The sequence below is a fragment of the Salmo salar genome, chromosome 16, assembly GCF_965601325.2.
Source record: "Salmo salar chromosome 16, fSalSal1, whole genome shotgun sequence".
Classification (NCBI taxonomy): Eukaryota; Metazoa; Chordata; class Actinopteri; order Salmoniformes; family Salmonidae; genus Salmo; species Salmo salar.
Genome location: NC_138306.1, coordinates 64488696 through 64507863, shown reverse-complemented (window position 1 = coordinate 64507863; position 19168 = coordinate 64488696). Strand labels below are relative to the sequence as shown.

Genomic DNA, 19168 nt, shown 5'->3' with positions numbered 1-19168 from the left:
TGAGTTTGAGGGCCATACACAATGTATCCACTTACTTGACCCCATAGGCCAGGATGATGAGGCCTATGAGGACCCCTGTGGACCCATCCAGGTACCACACTTTGGGATCGTGCTTGAACACCTTGGCACTGATAAGGATGGAGAAGCCCATGACCCCGCCCACCAGGGAGTTGAAACCTGTAGAGCGGACAAGACAGGCAGTTTAGTCAACTGTATTATCCCACAGAGGGAAATAGAAATAGCTTGAACATTAACAACAATGAACACATGTACATATATTTTATGAAATTACATGTAGTCTGCCACAGAGTCTTAATCCGAAAGTCCATAGAACAGAATGAACAGAGACGATTGTGTCTCCTCATTCGATTCATAAGTGCCCACTCAACTGGCTCTCTCTGCACCTCAAAAACACACCGACTGACAAGGACCTCTGCCAGTCTTTTACATACTGTGTGTGTGATATGACCAGACTGGGCACGTCAATTACCTCAGTAAAGAATATCATCTATGGCGCTGTATTCCTAGGGGCAATCTGCAGTTCTAACAACAACGGGACACCCTGCCAGTGTTAAACAGATAAGTGACAGGGCTGGAGAAATATTAACCACTCAAATTGGACGCAAGGACTGAACATCCATGAGATCAAAATTACACTGAGACTACAGTATTTGTTTACAATGACATTTCTTAAAAACAAGGGAGCAAAACTAGCTTATACTTTGGGTTCCGATGGGTTACAACAGTTGAACTAAGCTTATGAAGCATTTATAAGTTATATTCTTCAAGAATCAATATATATATATATATATATATATATATATATATATATATATATATATATATATATATATATAATTAATTGAAAAGTCCAAAATTGTATGTAGCAATCACAGATTGCCCCTTTGATGGCTTGTTTAATGTCACATCGAGACGAAAATCTGGTAGGTGAATAACTTCTACTCTATTCTGCTAGCTGTCACTCTCACGTACAACTTAACGAACCCCAAACACACACTTTGATGATGTGTACAATGAGGAGCTTGAAGCGTTTCACCTTCTCCACTGCGGTCTTGTTCTGGAAAGGGGCATGCTCACTCTGCTGTTTCCTGAAGTCCACGATCAGCTCCTTCATTGTGTTGACGTTGAGGGATAGGTTATTTTCCTGGCACCACTCCACCAGGGCCATCAACTCCTCCCTGTAGGCTCTCGTCATTGTTGGTAATCAGGCCTACTATTGTTGTGTCGTCTGCAAACTTGATGATTGAGTTGGAGGCGTGCATGACCATGCAGTCATGGGTGAAAAGGGAGTACAGGAGGGGCTGAGCACACGTTGTGGGGCCCCCGTGTTGAGGATCAGCGAAGTGCAGGTGTTGTTTCCTATCTTCACCACCTGGGGTGGCCCGTCAGCAAGTCCAGGACCCAGTTGCACAGAGCGCTGTTCAAACCCAGGGCCCCAAGCTTAATGATAAGCTTGGAGGGTACTATGGTGTTGAAGGCTGAGCTACAGTAAATGAACAGCATTCTTACATAGGTTTTCCTCTTGTCCAGATGGGATAGGGCAGTGTGATGGCAATTGCATCGTCTGTGGATCTATTGGGGCGGTATGCAAATTGAAGTGGGTCTAGGGTGTCAGATAAGGATCATACCACCTCGATCTTAACTAGCCTCTCAAAGCACTTCATGATGTCAGAAGCTAGCTTTTCTTGGGTACAGGAACAATGGTGGATGGTGGAAAGATTGAATATGTCCGTAAACACGCCAGCCAGCTGGTCTGCGCATGCTCTGAGGATACGGCTAGGGATGCCGTCTGGGCCGGCAGCGTCAGCCACGGAGAACAAGAGCCCACAGTCCTTGGGAGTGGGCCGTGTCAGTGGCACTGTGTTATCCTCAAAGTGGATAAAGGGGTTTAGCTTGTCTGGGAGCAAGACGGTGTCCGTGACCTGGCTGGTTTTCCCTTTGTAATCCGTGATTGTCTATAGACCCTGCCACATACGTCTCGTGTTTGAGCTGTTGAATTGCGACTCCACTTTGTCGCCGTACTGACGTTTTGCCTGTTTGATTGTGTTACGGAGGGAATAACCACACTGTTAGTATACAACCATATTCCCAGTCAACTTGCCAAGGTTAAATGCAGTGGTTCGCGCTTCCAGTTTTGCACGAATGCTGCCATTTAGCCACAGTTTCTGGTTTGGGTAGGTTTTAATAGTCAGTGGGAACATCCCCTATACACTTCCTGATGAACTCAGTCCCATTGTCCATGTATAGGTCAATGTTATTCTCAGAAGCTACCCGGAACATATCCCAGTCCACGTGATCAAAACAAATCTTGAAGCGTGGATTCCGATTGGTCAGACCAGCGTTGAATTGACCTTAGCACAGGTACTTCCTGTTTGAGTTTCTGCCTATAGGAAGGGAGGAGCAAAATGGAGTCATGATCTGATCTTCCGAAGCGAGGGCGGGGGAAGGCCTTGTAGGCATCAGTGGTCGAGAGTTTTAGCAGCATGAGTACTACAGTCAATGTGTCGATAGAACTTCGGTCGCCTTTTCCTCAAAATTGCTTTGTTAAAATCCCCAGCTCCAATAAATGCGGCCTCAGGATATGTGGTTTCCAGTTTGCTCAAAGTCCAATGTAGTTCCTTGAGGGTTGTCGTGTTATCGGCTTGAGGGGGAATATACATGGCTGTGACTATAACCGAAGAGAATTCTCTTGGGAGGTAATACATTTGATTGTGAGGTTTTCTAGGTCAGGTGAACAAAAGGATATGTGTTTCTGTACATTACCACACCATGAATAATTAATGATGAAACATACACCGCCACCTTTTTTCCTCCCGGAGAGTTCTTTATTCCTGTCTGCGTGATGTACTGGAGAACACAGCTGGTTGTATGGACGGGGACAGTATATCAGGAGCGAGCCATGACTCTGTGAAACAGTATATTACAGTCCCTGTTGTCTCTCTGAAAGGAGATCCTCACCCTGAGCTTGTCCACCTTATTGTCCAGAGACCGAACATTAGCGAGTAATATACTCGGAAGCGGTGGATGGTGTGCACGCCTCCCGAGTAGGACTAGAAGCCCACTCTGAATAACGCTTCTCCGCCGGCGGTGTCCTAGAGCAGCCTCAGAGAAGTTAAATTGCTCTGGATAGTAGGAACAAAGGATACAATTCGGGAAAGTCGTACTCCTGGTTGCAATGCTGGTGAATTACCGCCGCTCTGATATCCAAAAGTTATTTACCAGCTGCATGTAATAACAAAGAAACTGGGCTAATGTAAGAAATAACACAACAAAAATTGTGCAAAGTTGCTCAGGAGCTAGAAGCAGAGCTACCATGTCTGTCGGCACCATCTTCGGTATATGTTCCAGCCCCCTGACCATCTGCTCAAGAAAGGAAATTGGCCTGCGGCTGAATCTAATTGATGGTCACTGCCCTATATAGTGCACTAAGTAGTTCCCAATATATTCCACAGATTTCATGATGGTGTCTAAGCCAATCGCCTTCCATCTTCGTAACCTATGGGAATAGGGTGCCATTTCAGACACAGCCATAGCCTCCCATACACCATACCTTTCCCCTTTTAATTTATCTCAAAGATTCCCTATGGAGTTGTTCACCCTCGTGCTCCACCTTCCCCCAATTCTCTAACAGGCCTGAACTCAAGTGGCCTAGATCAGGCAGAAGTATGCCTTGCTGCCTCAGAGTTAGGTAGCTCCAGGGTGAAGTTTCCCCTAGGTACAGATCAAAGATAATCTTCTCCTCCCAATCCTAATAGGGAAAATAAAAAAATAAAAGACTGAAGATCAGTGTCTTGGAGCAACTACACCGAGTTAGGTACCTACCGTCTGTGATGAGGGCTCTGCTGGTGAGCACCCTGCCCAGCATGAACTTGACCGCGGCCAGAATGACACACATCACGCCACTGACGATGGACACACTGAAGAGGAAGTCATCCTGATAGAGAAGAGCAGATGAGATGAGGGGGATTGGAGAGAGGGAGAGAGAGAGGTGACGAAGAGGGAAAGAGAAAAAGTGAGTGTTGCAGAGTGCCTCCGCAGTAGCATTAATATTGCACTGTGGCCTGAAAGGCATGAAAAGCTGCATTTCTGCAAGGTTAATAACCTCAGTCCCATTAAATCCCCCAGTGAAAAAAATGCACCACTTCCATGAATCTGCTTGCTCTGCCCTCATATTTAGCCTCACATTGAAGTGTTTTATCATTTTATTTTCAGTACAACCATAGTTTAATTTATGAGTTTTATTGAAAAATGTCAAATAAGGCCGCCAAACAAAAACCTGACAAAATGAATTTATAAGAATGCCGTAAGTACAGGACTTGTCTGCTCAGTGGGGAATGAATATCCAACTAGCCAGTGACAACAGTGGAATTTGTGACAGCAACTATGTGAGCTTATAGAATTATGGACACCGTCTTGGAATTTCCTATGATCTTCTATGTAGAAGAACCCCTTACATTCTTACGATTCGTGTGGCCTGTGAGCGCCAGAGCAAAACAGGTTACATGTGCATGTTTGTGAGAGTCTGTTTTTCATATATGGGTCATAATAGTTTGTAGGTGAAACCGTTCGGCTGTTTTTGTTAGACGAACCGTTTGGGTCCGCCCTTATCGCACATACAACGCTCTAGCTCAGCCCCCATTAAATCACACACTTATGGTTGGTATCATGATGTAGAAGAACTAGACCAATCAAATGCAACAACCCAGCAGTCTGTAGCTCAAACACACAATGTTTACAAGGGGTTAGAAGCCCTAAGTCCTACCGGTGTGATGGGACTCGAAGCGTTTTAAAACAGGCAACAAAGATCAGCCAGAGATAGACTACAATTAAGTAGAAGGACAGTGAAGCCTGTAAGCCCAGTAAACACACAGTATATTGCTGAGTCATTGCTGAGCTTAGAAAGAAACAGATGTTAGTGCAGGGGTGCAACAACCACTACGGACGTGGAAGGTCATGACCCTCACGTTCTAAAATGAATTTCCTAGTTTTATCAATACACTGTGATACAAACAGGACCAGTGTTCTTTAGGACTATGCAGAATACTCAGAGCAGTCGGGCAGGCTGTGTGAAAGCAAACTGAAAGGCTGGCTTTAGGACCATGGGAGAGTTGAGGCAGCTGCTGTCTGTGTTTTTTTGCACTCTATGACAGAGAGCACACTAGCTATTAAATGGTCTCACACTGGACCAGAATCAAATCAGGATAAAACCAGCGGCCAAGCGATTAAAGACTAATATTCAGATGTTTTTTTCCACAGCAATGCGAGTCTGTTTAGCCATGTATTGATTTACCAGTTTCCCTAGCTAATTCATTTCAACTTTTTGTTCTCACACTGACAATGTAATATGCAGGAACTTAGCTTTAGATTAGAAATTGTTTGTCCTCCCCCACTTCTAAAACAATTGTTGCGCCCCTGAGTGAATATACGTAGTTAGCTATAAGTATAGTATACAAGGGCTATAAAGTGAATTGTATACATGTGATAAATGCCATTGTTTTCTATGAGGATGTTTTAATTCATGAATTGAATCATTTCACTTCCTGAATTTAGAATTGGCCCCAATCCTACTATGCTGCGCAGTGCGCACCATTTCAAATCTCTTTTATGGGAAGTCTTCAAAAAGTCCTAGCCTGGTCGCAGATCTATTTGATCTTCTATGGCTGTAGGAGCTAGTTATAAAGCACAAAGAGACCTGGAATCAGGCTAGGAAAGACCTGCTCCCCCAATGACTTGACACTCTGAGGTGCTTGGGTTGAACGAAGCACCGACACGTGGCATTTAAAAGCCATCTGAGATGAGAGATGGCTAAGCAGAGATCAGGGCCGTATAGAGGGTGAGTCACGCTCTCTAATACACACTCCTCCCCCCCATTTAGTGCACTACTTCTGACCAGGGTCCATATGGCTCTGGTCAAAAGTAGTGCACTATGTAGTAGAGAATAGGGGGTTATTTGGAATGCAGCGACACACAGTCACGTGCGTTTACACAGTGCCTGACATTTACAGTTAACAGTCCAGGCTTTTCTGTGAGGAATCGAATGCACATTTCAAAAGCTGCGTCCCAATTTTCTACCCTTCTCCTGAAGCATGCATTTGTCTTTCAATGGTAAATCTATTCAGCCAATGCAGAAGGGGTCTACTCTTAAACTGAATTTTAATACACCTGTTTCGGAACAACTCCGGCCCTATTCTCACTACGAGATATGAAGGAGAGTGAGGAGCAGGGTGGCGAAACAGAATTCTGTTTTTCAGTTCACATTACATCCTTGCCTTACCATAACTTTCGTTGCGGCTGGCAACAACATTGGTCCACAGTTCAAATTGACCGTAAATATCACAGTAGCCACTAAGCACAAACTATTCAATAATGACAGAAATGTTTCTCCTAAAACATATTAGCTACACTGTTGAAAGCAACAATTCACAAACGTGTGCAGACAATAAAAAAAAGGTTTATTTTCTCGTCTGTAGGCTACTCATTACAGCCTAGCTTCAAGACATACGCAGAGTTGCTAACAGCATGTCTTCAAGTAACGATAGCATATAAAAAAAATAAACAATTACGCTTCTCATATGAATATAAAAGCACAGTAGGCCTACCTTTCAAGATTACAACAAACCAGCCTTAATTTTTTATAACTATTATGCAAATCATTACATGTGTAATAGCAAATCGCAACTGAAAACATGGGTATAAGTGAATTCAATGGAAGCCCATACAAGCAAACCAAAAAAAGTAATAAAATAAAATGCCTCTTGATTTGTCAACGTGCACAATATCTGTGCTTCAGTCTGACTATTCTACTGATAACAACCACAGCTACAACTAGCCTAGAGGAGCCCATGCGCTCTGATCCCATCTGGGCCAGGCCAGGGAAAACATAACGGCATGTTTTTATAACCTAAATTAGGCCCATTTACTTGTGTTCTGAGAAAATGTGAATGTGAGCCAACTTTGGTTAATATTCGAACTTTGGGTGGCTCAGCTAACTAGGCCTTCTTAATAAAAAATAAAAAATGATTGACTGGAACTAATCAACACAATAATGACATACTGTATGAGTATCTTTTTAATTACAAATGCAAAGGCCTACACAATTCAACCCTGCATCCAGTGAGCTCAGCCCTGTTAGTTTTATCGTAAAATTGCAATTGTTCTCTTTGTCTGTGTAAAGTGTTAATGTTTTTATCAAAGCATTTATGAAACAAACTTTCAAAAAGAACGGAAACTTCTTGGCGGGGAAAATACGAATTTGAATAAATGTGGGTTTTGACATTTACAGTATGTAGGTGTCATAACCAGCCATAAAATAACATGCCAGAACAGGTCTAAATATGTGTCATGACCGTGTTATGACAAGTTGTCAGCTGTTAAGACAAACTCAGCAAAAAAATAAATGTCCTCACTGTTAACTGTTTATTTTCAGCAAACTTAACAAGTGTAAATATTTGTAGATTCAAGATTCAACAACTGAGACAAACTGAACAAGTTCCACAGACATGTGACTAACAGAAATTGAATAATATTTCCCTGAACAAAGAGGGGGGGGGGGGTCAAAATCAAAAGTAAGTCAGTATCTGGTGTGGCCACCAGCTGCATTAAGCATTGCAGTGCATCTCTTGGACTGCACCAGATTTGCCAGTTCTTGCTGTGAGATTTTACCCCACTCTTCCACCAAGACACCTACAAGTTCCCTGTCATTTCTGGGAGAGAATGGCCCTAGCCCTCACCCTCCGATCTAACAGGTCCCAGATGTGCTCAATAGGATTGAGATCTGGGCTCTTAGCTGGCCATGGCAGAACACTGGCTTTCCTATCTTGCAGGAAATCAGGCAAACTCCTCATTCTGTGCGGTGGCATTGTCATGCTGGAGGGTCATGTCAGGATGAGCCTGCAGGAAGGGTACCACATGAGGGAGGATGTCTTCCCTGTAAACGCACAGCATTGAGATTGCCTGCAATGACAACAAGCTCAGTCCGATGATGCTGTGACACACCGCCCCAGACCATGACGGACCCTTCACCTCAATCCCGCTCCAGATTACAGGCCTCAGTGTAACGCTCATTCCTTCAACGATAAACGCGACTCCGACCATCACCCCTGGCGAGACAAAACCGCGACTTGTCATAGAAGAGCACTTTTTGCCAGTCCTGTCTGGTCCAGAGACCTCAGTCCAGCCTCTCTCAGCCTATTGTGGACAGTCTGAGCACTGATGGAGGGATTGTGCATTCCTGGTGTAACTCGGGCAGTTGTGGTTGCCGCCATCCTGTACCTGTCCCGCAGGTGTGAGTCCCGCAGGTGTGATGTTCGGATGTACCGATCCTGTGCAGGTGTTGTTGCACATGGTCTGCCACTGCGAGGACAATCAGCTGTCCATCCTGTCTCCCTGTGGCGCTGTCTTAGGCGTCTCACAGTATGGACATTGCAATGTATTGCCCTGGCCACATCTGCAGTCCTCATGCCTCCTTGCAGTATGCCTAAGGCACATTCACACAGATGAGCAGGGACCCTGAGTATCTTTCTTTTGGTGTTTTTTCAGAGTCAGTAGAAAGGTCTCTTTAGCACAGGAAACAGTGTTTAAACCCTTTACAATGAAGATCTGTGAAGTTACTTGGATCTTTATGAATTATCTTTGAAAGACAGACGTCCCTTTTTCAGGACCCTTTTTTTGCTGATTTAATGACATGCTTATGACAGTGTCATAACATGACACTGGGTGTCAAGTGTTAACGATTTTTTTACCATGTCATACCCTTCAACTTTCAAATATTAGCAAAATGACTGTACATTTAAACCATTTCAAAAAGATTGCTCTGCTAGTACCATTTATACTGTAGGGTTGTTGGCTCAACAATAATTCTGTTTACACTGCCCGGCTTCAAAGGGGGAGAATTGTAGGGCGAGTTTCGTGACCGACCTCAGGAGGTAGCAGGCGATGCGTAGCAAGTACGCATGTTTACATTTGAGTAATAACTGTAGCCGACGGTGTTTTAACGAAAAGCGTAGCAGCGGTCTAAGGCACTGCATCACAGTGCTAGCAGCGTCACTACAGATCCGGGTTCGATACAGGGCTGTGTCGCAGCCAGCCGCGACCGGGAGACCCATGAGGCAGCGCACAATCGGCCCAGCGTCGTCTGGGTTAGGGAAGTGTTTGGCTGGCTGGGATGTCCTTGTCCCATTGCGCTCTAGGAACTCCTATGGCGGTCCGGGCGCATGCAGGCTGACACCGTCGCCAGGTGTTTCCTCTGACACATTGGTGCGGCTGGCTTCCGGATTAAGCGAGCAGTATCGAGAAGCAGTGCGGCTTGGCGGGGTCTTGTTTCGGAGGACTCGTCGCTCTCGACCTTCGCCTTACCCGAGTCCGTACGGAAGTTGCAGAGATGGGACAAGACTAACTACCAATTGGATATCACGAAATTGGGGAGAAAAAAGGGGTAACAAGTGTAATAACAAAAAAGACAAGTGTAATGAGTTTGTGTTATGCGTATTTATCAGCAGCAAATAATTTAACTATTCCTAATCATATCCTTGACTCTATCCAGCGAAGCAAACAAGCTAACCCACTGAATTAATGACAAATGGAGGGAATGAGCAATAATTGTGCAAGTTACTTCACTATGTAATTTAAATTAGGGCTAACTGAATGATGAGGGTGAAGAGGGTTGAATTTGAAAATCAAAAGTAATGACGCGTTTGAGTTATGCCTATTTATCAGCGTTGACACTCATGTTAATAATTCGACCACACACATTACAGCTAGATACCATTCTCTTACGTTTACCTTTGTAAAAATAAGTTACATGACTGTTTTATTTACTTAAACTGTATTACTAATCAAATGTATTGTAAGGGAGAAGAAAATATGCTATGTGTGTTGCAAAACATATCCTTGACTCTATCCAAGTTGATGAACAGGAAAAACAACGCTTGTCAGCCTGCAAATCAAAACTACACCAAATCGAATTTCACACATAAGTTAACCTATAGACAAGATTACATTGACAATAATCTGATGAGTGACAATATTAGGCCTATCAGTTGTCAAATTGTACATTAAGAGATGGGGGCATCTTGTAATTGACAGTCACATGCAGGTAAAACAGTGATCTCATATTATAATTTTTATTTAACTAGACAAGTCAGTTAAGAACAAATTCTTACTTACAATGACGGCCTAGGAACAGTGGGTTAACTGCCTTGTCCAGGGGCAGGAAGACTAATTTTTACCTTGTCAGCTCGGGGATTCGATCTAGCAACCTTTCGGGAATCTGGCCCAACGCTCTAACCGCTAAGCTACCTGCCGCCCCACTATATAGTATCTGAAAGAGCATATTCTGCAGTTTCTATGACACTCACCTTTGTCAAGTAACTCTAAAAATTCAAGGAGGTGCAGCTCTTGTTCCAATTTCACTTTTGCCAAAAATATCCATGCTGTCCATGCATTCAGCACATGACCACTCACGTGGCAGCATTGCTCTGGCTACTAAGCAAAAACAGTAAATTATCCTGTTATCATGTCATCAATGGATGAAAGAAACCTGAAACTGATAATGGTGCATTTGACTTCAGTTAAGTTTTGATTAGATGCCTATGTCGAAACCAAGTACTTGCTCAATGGCTTTCCATATCAGGGGAAAAATTTAACTGGCCAGCGGGTGAGCGACTGGTTTTCATAGTCAGAGCCTTACATGGGCAAAGGCAGAAATGTGACCATGGACAACTTCTTCGCATCAATTTCCCTGGCAGACAAGTTGATTGCAAAGACTAGCCAGTGAAACAAGGCGGCAGCTGCCCCTCTCTGCGCAAAAACATACCAGCGGAGCAGTACTCCACAGTGATGGAGAGTGGTAAAGCACTCAATATACAGATGTAAAATAAGTGTTTGCATCCTCAGCACCATGCATCCAGTGTTGCCAACTTAGCGACTGTCGCTATATTTAGCGACTACTTAGACCCCTCTAGCTGCAAATTTTTTAAAAAAGCGACTAGCGACAAATCTAGCGACTTTTTCTGGTGTTATTGGAGACTTGGAGATTGATGTGAATGCACGTATCGTTCTTACTCTTCTCAACGAGCAGCGGGTGCTGCGGAAGCCACTGCTGGCTGATCCCACCCAGGCTTACATTCAGGGTGGGATGCAAATGTAAAAAAAACTAAAATAAAAAACCAAACAAATAAAAAAAATAACTAACTCCGCCAGTGTCTCTTTTGGGTCACTTTTGCCGGTCCCAAGCCCGGATAAAGGAGGGTTGGAATTGTGACAAAAAAACCCAACAAGAATCGACAGAACAAAGTTCATTTGTTGTTCAAAACATATTGGGGGTGTTTTTTACTCACTTTTTGTCACTCCCACGATGTTATTCCTCTCTCCTACAGCGTACATCACAATTACATGCACATGGCCAATTATGCAAATTAGGTGAAGGCGTCATTTAGCGACTTCTAGAACAGCCAATAGCTACTTTCCTTACTGAGGAGTTGGCAACACTGCATGCATCCCACTGGATCTGGCATGTGAGCTTCGTGAGAACCACATGAACAGCAAGAAAGAATAAAGCTGCTAAGCATGCCGCCATGGGCACAATACAGTGTCTGACACAAACAAATTACTTCTATCATTAATATATTTCCACAAATATTTCATTATGCAATTCATCCTTTACAATATTGTTCATGCACTGGTGCTTTTGTTCAGGAATACAGGAAATAATTTCACCTGGGCACATGGCTGGTTACATTATTATCGTCATCTTTTCGTTTCTACTTTGTCAAAAGTAGCTGTAAATGGACTTTAATTACTGTCACTATTACTAATCGAATCTACAAATAAAGTTGTGTTGTAAGGGAAACGAAAAAAGGATATAGTAGGCCTACATTTTTTCGAGGACTTTGTAGAATTATAAAAATTAAACAAATAACTTATTTTTCTACATGGATATTTCTTCATGCAATTAATAATGGACAATAATTTATGCACTATTTATCAAGCATTTCTTTATCAAGCATGTTTGCGCACCTTGCAGGTTGATATGCATCTGATGCATATGCTGTAGGGCTCGCCCAGCATTGTTCTCTAGTGGGTACTTATATGCTAAAAGGTCATCGGTTCTAGTGTTAAATGTGTTGCACGTTAGGTGTGCCACCAATAATTGGCCTCATTCCCTCGAGCCAAATCATAGGTAGTGGTTAAGAGATGGGATCAAGAGACGCAAGAACAAGGAGCTCCACCTTCTCTCTTTGCGTGTTACGGGCCAGAATATCCCCTCCCTTCCGAAATTCAAAAGCTGCGAACACCTGCAAAATCGTGATTTATACAATTAACCAATGATGAAAAACCCAAACACCAGAAGTGCTTATGACAAAGGCCTTAGGCTACCTGGTTTGCTTTCTATTATTAAAAAACGGGCTCTTAGCTTCGAATTAAGTGAATGTATTTCTACAGCAGACTGACTGCTGCTTATTGCCTGGCAACAGAGTAACGCAGCTAGATATTCTAGTAGTGTGAAGGCCACGGTTCTCTTCACACCCGAGTTCCCGCCACATTCCTCCTTTAATTACCCACCAAAAAGAGACACCACAACAGCTTGTTTCAATATACAGATCTGTTTGTTTTCTATCGCTCTGTTCTCTCCCCCTCTCGCTAACCTTTTCTCTCACACGCACCGACAGCAGCCAGATAAACATTTGTTTCTCGTCACATCTCTTCCCTTTCTTACACGCTGTCTGATTGTGCGTCTCTCTCCCTCAGCCTCTTCACACGTACTACACCTTACGTCAAAATACCATTCGGCTACACATATTGCTCAAATGTAACTTGCGTACTTGCTATGTCTCGACCGTCACCTCCGGAGGTAGCGCAAGACTAGACCGACAATTACCCCATTGAAGCAGGGCAGTAAACATAATTGTCTCGTTGAGCCAACAGTCCTACAGTATAAATGGTAATAAAACAAGTCGAAAATATGATAAATGTTGTATTTAGTTCACCTGAAATTGCAGTAACAGCCTGTTACATTTAGAAATTGTCGCAATAGCTGCACTGAGCCACGTAAAACTTATGGAAGGCCATCCCCACCTCCAAAAACATGTCAAATGTAGATAATTTGTAACATTGTGTGGTTATTTCAGAGATGGCACCACTGGTCCCAGAGTGGTGGAAAGTAAATTGTTTTCTTGGGGACAAGTGTTTTTCCTGATCTGGTAGTACAGTAGGCTAATCTAACCAACTCCGGACCAGAATTTTTATAATCGTGGCATATTGTTTAAATAAATAAAAACACCTCTTGAAAAACTCCTGGCCTTAAGGTGTATGAAAACAAAACCCTTTACACAGACAAAGAGACAACAGCTGCGATTGGACAATAAAACAAAACGAGCTTGCTGTATATGCAAGGTAACAGTGTAGGCCATTGCATTTGTAATTAAAAAGATACTCATACAGTAGGTCATCGCTGTTGTGTTGATTAATTCCAGTCATATCTACATAGCTTAAGCTATAAAAACATGACATTACATTTCCCCTGGCACAGATTGGATCAGAGTGCATAGGTTTCTCTAGGCTAGTTTCAGCTGTGGTTGTTATCAGTAGGCTAGTTGAGCAGAGTGAAGAATAGACTAATTGTGCACGTTGACAAATCATGAGGATTTTTATTTAATTGTTTGGGTGGTTGGTATGCACACACACACTTAGGATGGAGTCATTAAAACTCGTTTTTCAACCACTACAAATTTCTTGTTAACAAACTACAGTTTTGGCAAGTTGGTTAGGACATCTACTTGTGCACGACACAAGTAATTTATTCAACAATTGTTTACAGACAGATTATTTCACAATTCCAGTGGGTCAGAAGTTTAAAGGCAGTCAACACTAAGTTGACTATGTCTTTAAACAGCTTGGAAAAATTCCAGAAAATTATGTCATGGTTTTAGAAGCTTCTGATAGGCAAATTGACATCATTTGAGTCAATTGGAGGTGTACCTGTGGATGTATTTCAAGGCCTACCTTCAAACTCAGTGCCTCTTTGCATGACATCATGGGAAAATCAAAAGAAATCAGCCAAGACCTCAGAAAGAAAATTGTAAACCTCCACAAGTCTGGTTCATCCTTGGGATCAATTTCCAAATGCCTGAAGGTACCACGTTCATCTGTACAAACAATAGTATGCCATGGGACCACGCAGCCGTCATACCGCTCAGGAAGAAGACACGTTCTGTCTCCTAGAGATGAACGTAGTTGTGTGAAAAGTGCAAATCAATCCCAGAACAACAGCAAAAGACCTTGTGAAGATGCTGGAGGAAACAGGTACAAAAGTATCTATAGCCAGAGTAAAACGAGTCCTATATCGACAACCTGAAAGGTCGCTCAGCAAGGAAGATGCCACTGCTCCAAAACCGCCATAAAAAAAAGCCAGACTACGGTTTGAAACGGCACATGGGGACAAAGATCGTACTTTTTGGAGAAATATCCTCTGGTCTGATGAAAAAAAAAAAGTTATATAAAAAAATGTAAACTAAAAAAAGTGCACTGTTTGGCCATAATGACCATTATATTTGGAGGTAAAAGGGGGAGGCTTGCAAGCCGAAGAACACCATCCCAACCGTGAAGCACGGGGGTGGCAGCATCATGTTGTGGGGTGCTTTGCTGCAGGAGGGTCTGGTGCACTTCACAAAATAGATGGCATCATGAAGGAAAATTATGTGGATATATTGAAGCAACATCTCAAGACATCAGTCAGGAAGTTAAAGCTTGGTCACAAATGGGTCTTCCAAATGGACAATGACCAAGCATACTTCCAAAGTTATGGCAAAATGGCTTAAGGACAACAAAGTCATGGTATTGAGTGGCCATCAAAGCCCTGACCTCAATCCTATAGAAAATGTGTGGACAGAACTGAAAAGCATGTGCAAGCAAGGAGGCCTACAAACCTGACTCAGTTACACAAGCTCTGTCAGGAGGAATGGGCCAAAATTCACCCAATGTATTGTGGGAAGCTTGTGGAAGGCTACCCGAAATGTTTGACCCAAGTGAAACAATTTAAATGCTGCCAAATACTTATTGAGTGTATGTAAACTTCTGACCCACTGGGAATGTGATGAAAGAAATAAAAGCTGAAATAAATAATTCTCTATTATGCTGACATTTCACATTCTTAAAAGAAAAGTGGTGATCCTAACTGACCTAAGACAGGGCATTTTTACTAGGATTAAATGTCAGAAATTGTGAAAAACTGAGTTTAAATGGCTAAGGTGTATGTAAACTTCCAACTTCGTGTGTGTGTGTGTGTGTGCATGCATATATATATGCATATATGATATATATGCATATATATATATATATATATATATATATATATATATATATATGCATATATATATATATATATATATATATATATGATATATATATATATATATAATATATATATATATATATGCATATATATATATATATATATATATATATATATGATATATATATATATATATATATATATATATATATATATATATATATATATATATATATATATATATATGATATATATATATATATATATATATATATATGATATATATGATATATATATATATATATATATATATATATATACATATATATACATATACATACATATACATACATATATATACATATATATACATATACATACATATACATACATATATACATATATACATATATACATATATATCAGCTTGTCAGTGAATACATTTATGCCAACGTTTTCAGCCACAATTACCACATGTAATGCTTTGCATGATATTGCAATTTTTTTTGCCTGGTTTGTTGTAATGTTTTAAGGTAGCCCACCTGTACTTTTTTATTCGTATGAATGGTTAAATCATACATTTTTTGATAGGCTAATGTTACTTGATGAAGACATGCTGCTATAGCAACTGTGCTTTTGTCTTGAAGCTAAAATATGTGTAGCATACAGACGAGAAAACCCTTTGTCTGCACATACAGTGCCGTGAAAGTATTTGCCCCCTTTCTGATATTCTCTATTTTTGATACTGAATGTTAGATCTTCAACAAAAACCTAATATGGACAACATGGGTCCCATTATATCTGGCAAAAACCAAACACTGCATTCCACAGTAACAACCTTATACCAACGGTCAACCATTAAATTTTTTTTTTTTTTAAAACATCACCTTTTATTTAACTAGGCAAGTCAGTTAAGAACAAATTCTTATTTACAATGACGGCCTAGGAACAGTGGGTTAACTGCCTTGTTCATGAGCAGAATGACAGACTTTTACCTTGTCAGCTCAGGGATTCAATCTAGCAACCTTTCAGTTACTGGCCCAATGCTCTAACCACTAGGCTACCTGCCCCATGGTGGTGGTAGTGTGATGGTTTGGAGAGGTTTTGCTGCCTAGGGATCTGGACAACTTGCCTAAATAGAATGGAACATGAATTCTGCTATGTGGTAGAATTCTACAGTAGAATGTCAGGCCATCAGTCTGAGCTGAAGTGCAGCAAGACAATGATCCAAAACACACAATCAAGTCTACATGAAAATGGCTAAAAAGCAACACATTTGAAGTTCTGGAATGGCCTAGTCATAGTCCAGACCTTATCCCAATTGAGATGTGCCAGGACTTGAAACGAGCAGTTCATACTTGACAACCCACAAATGTAGTTTTAAAGCAGTTTTGCATGGAAGAGTGGGCCAAAAATTGCTCCATGTCACTGTGAGAGACTGATCAACAACTACATCAACAACTGCATTTCAGCTAAAGGTGGCACAACCAGTTATTGAGCGTAAAGGGGCATTGGTGTTGCATAACTTTGCTTATGACAAATGAAATATGTAATTGTTGTGTTACTTGTTCACTCAGGCTCCCTTTATCCAATATTAGCTTTTGGTTGAAGATCTGATAACAGTCAGTATCAAAAATAGAGAAAATGAGAAAAGGGGCAAATACTTTAACAGCACCGTACATGCTGGTGAACTGTTGCATTATTCAAGAGTGTAATATGGTTTGGTTGCATCATTTAGTGTAATATGTTTTAGAAGATTGTTGTTGTTACTGTTGTGGTTGAGTAGTTTGTGCTTACTGGCTACTGTGATATTTATGGTCAATTTGGAGGTGTGGACCAAGAACGTTGCGTTGCCAGCCACAACAAAAAAGGTAAAGCAAGTATGTAATGTGAATTGATAAGTAGAATTCTCATTCGCCACCCCGCTCCTCAGACTCTGTCTCTTCACACGTTCCCACCTGAGTCTTGTAAATGGAATTCACACCCGATGTGACCAGTCTGGCAATGCAAGAATGACAGAGTTTATAGTAAGTTGTGCCCCAAATGGCCCCATATTCCATACAAAGAGCACTACTTTTAACCCCGGCCTATAGTGCACTGTTGTGAACATGGTGTCATTTGGCATTGGACGCCATAATGACAATGCTCTAGTTGAAGAGACATCAGAACCCAAGAACAACCAGTTGACAACTTTGAAGATCGAAATATGTAGTATTTTGACATTTACTATATGATGCATTCCAGTGAATCTTTTGTCCATCCAACAACCACACAAGACTTTGTAAAGATTTGTAGATGTATTTGTGTTGCCCCAGTAGTGAAATGTACAGTACACAGTCTGTGCACCCACTGCCGTGACAAATGACACCCAACACATGTATCATGATCTGAACAAGACAAGCAAAGATGTGCAAAACAAATAAATAATAAAAAAATAAAAAATAATTTTAAAAATCACCAAACCTAGCAATTTCAGCACTCCAACCAGATGTTCATTGGAATCCCTTCGATGCAGTAAAACCTCTTTGCCAAGGCTGCTGGCACTGCCAAGACTGGTATTACAGTACCCAGAGCTGACCTTAATGAACGCCCACATGCCCAGACATGTGGAGCAGAGCGGAGAGTAGAGCTGTGTTTCTCAAACAGCACGCTATTCCCATAGGGCTATGTAGCGCACAACCTTTGCGTATTTTCATTGAGCCGGACCATATGGCGCAGGTAGCCTTGTGGTTAGAGCGTTGGGCCAGTAACCGAAAGGTTGTGAGATCGAATCCCCGAGCTCACAAGGTACAAATCTGTTGTTCTGCCCCTGAACAAGGCAGTTAACCCACTTTTCCTAGGCTGTCACTGTAAATAAGAATTTGTTCTTAACTGACTTGCCTAGTTTAATATATATACATACATATATACATACCTATATATATATATATATATATACATACCTATACATACACATATATATATATATATACATATATATACATACATACACATACATATATATACATACATATACATACATATACATATATACATATACATATACATATATATACATACATATACATATATATACATACATATACATACATATACATATATACATATACATATACATACCTTATATACATATATATATATATATATATATACATACATATACATATATACTTTTATTTAAGTTCAACAAAAATAGCTTTTCATGTGGCTCCCATATAGCTTTTTTCAAAATAGAGAGATAGGCTGCAGTGTGCCACCCCTGGATTGAGAGTTATAGGTGCAGTTAAGGGTAAGTGCCTTGCTTAAGGGTACAACATCAGGAGGTGGCATCTTACCACTTCAGGCATTAGCTTGGTAGCCAGGTCATGGATTGCCTTTCCCAGGATACACAGGGAGGACAGGATGAAGACCACACCCAGGATCACACAGGCTCTGTAGAGAGAGGGGACAGAGTTAGGAGGGGAGAAAGAGAGATGAAGAGACAGAGGGGAAATGGAAGGAAATAGAGTCAGAACAGTGATTAAGAATATTCTGCTTTGAAAATATACAGTTCCACAAGAAAAAGGATACATCAGTCATTTACATTAACCAGTCATTTATATAGATGCGACTGAGGGATCATATATTGTATTTTAAAACATTTCTAAATCATTGGCCACAGGAAGACCTTTCCATGACAAAGTAGACCTACTGCAACTACCCATCATACAAGTTTATTGCAACTTACAGTAAGTAATACAATAGCAAATCGTCTCCATTACGTCCATGCATGTGGAAGAGAAAAGGCATCCATTAAATAAACAACCATTTTGCTTTTCTCTATGGCGGATTTAGAGTGCGAACACAGTCTTAGAGGAT

The 19168-nt window shown here is 41.3% G+C and overlaps 1 protein-coding gene across 1 annotated transcript in view; it reads right to left on the bottom strand.

Annotated features, from left to right (window-relative positions):
• LOC106574314 (transmembrane protein 163a) overlaps positions 1 to 19168 on the bottom strand; it is a 47612-nt gene that overhangs the window by 8435 nt on the left and 20009 nt on the right. The window contains exons 5-7 of the mRNA XM_014150152.3: positions 18646 to 18742; positions 3844 to 3955; positions 36 to 177 (exon numbers count right to left, since the gene is read on the bottom strand). Coding sequence (XP_014005627.1) covers positions 36 to 177; positions 3844 to 3955; positions 18646 to 18742 — 351 coding nt within the window. The remainder of the gene's footprint in view (positions 1 to 35; positions 178 to 3843; positions 3956 to 18645; positions 18743 to 19168) is intronic.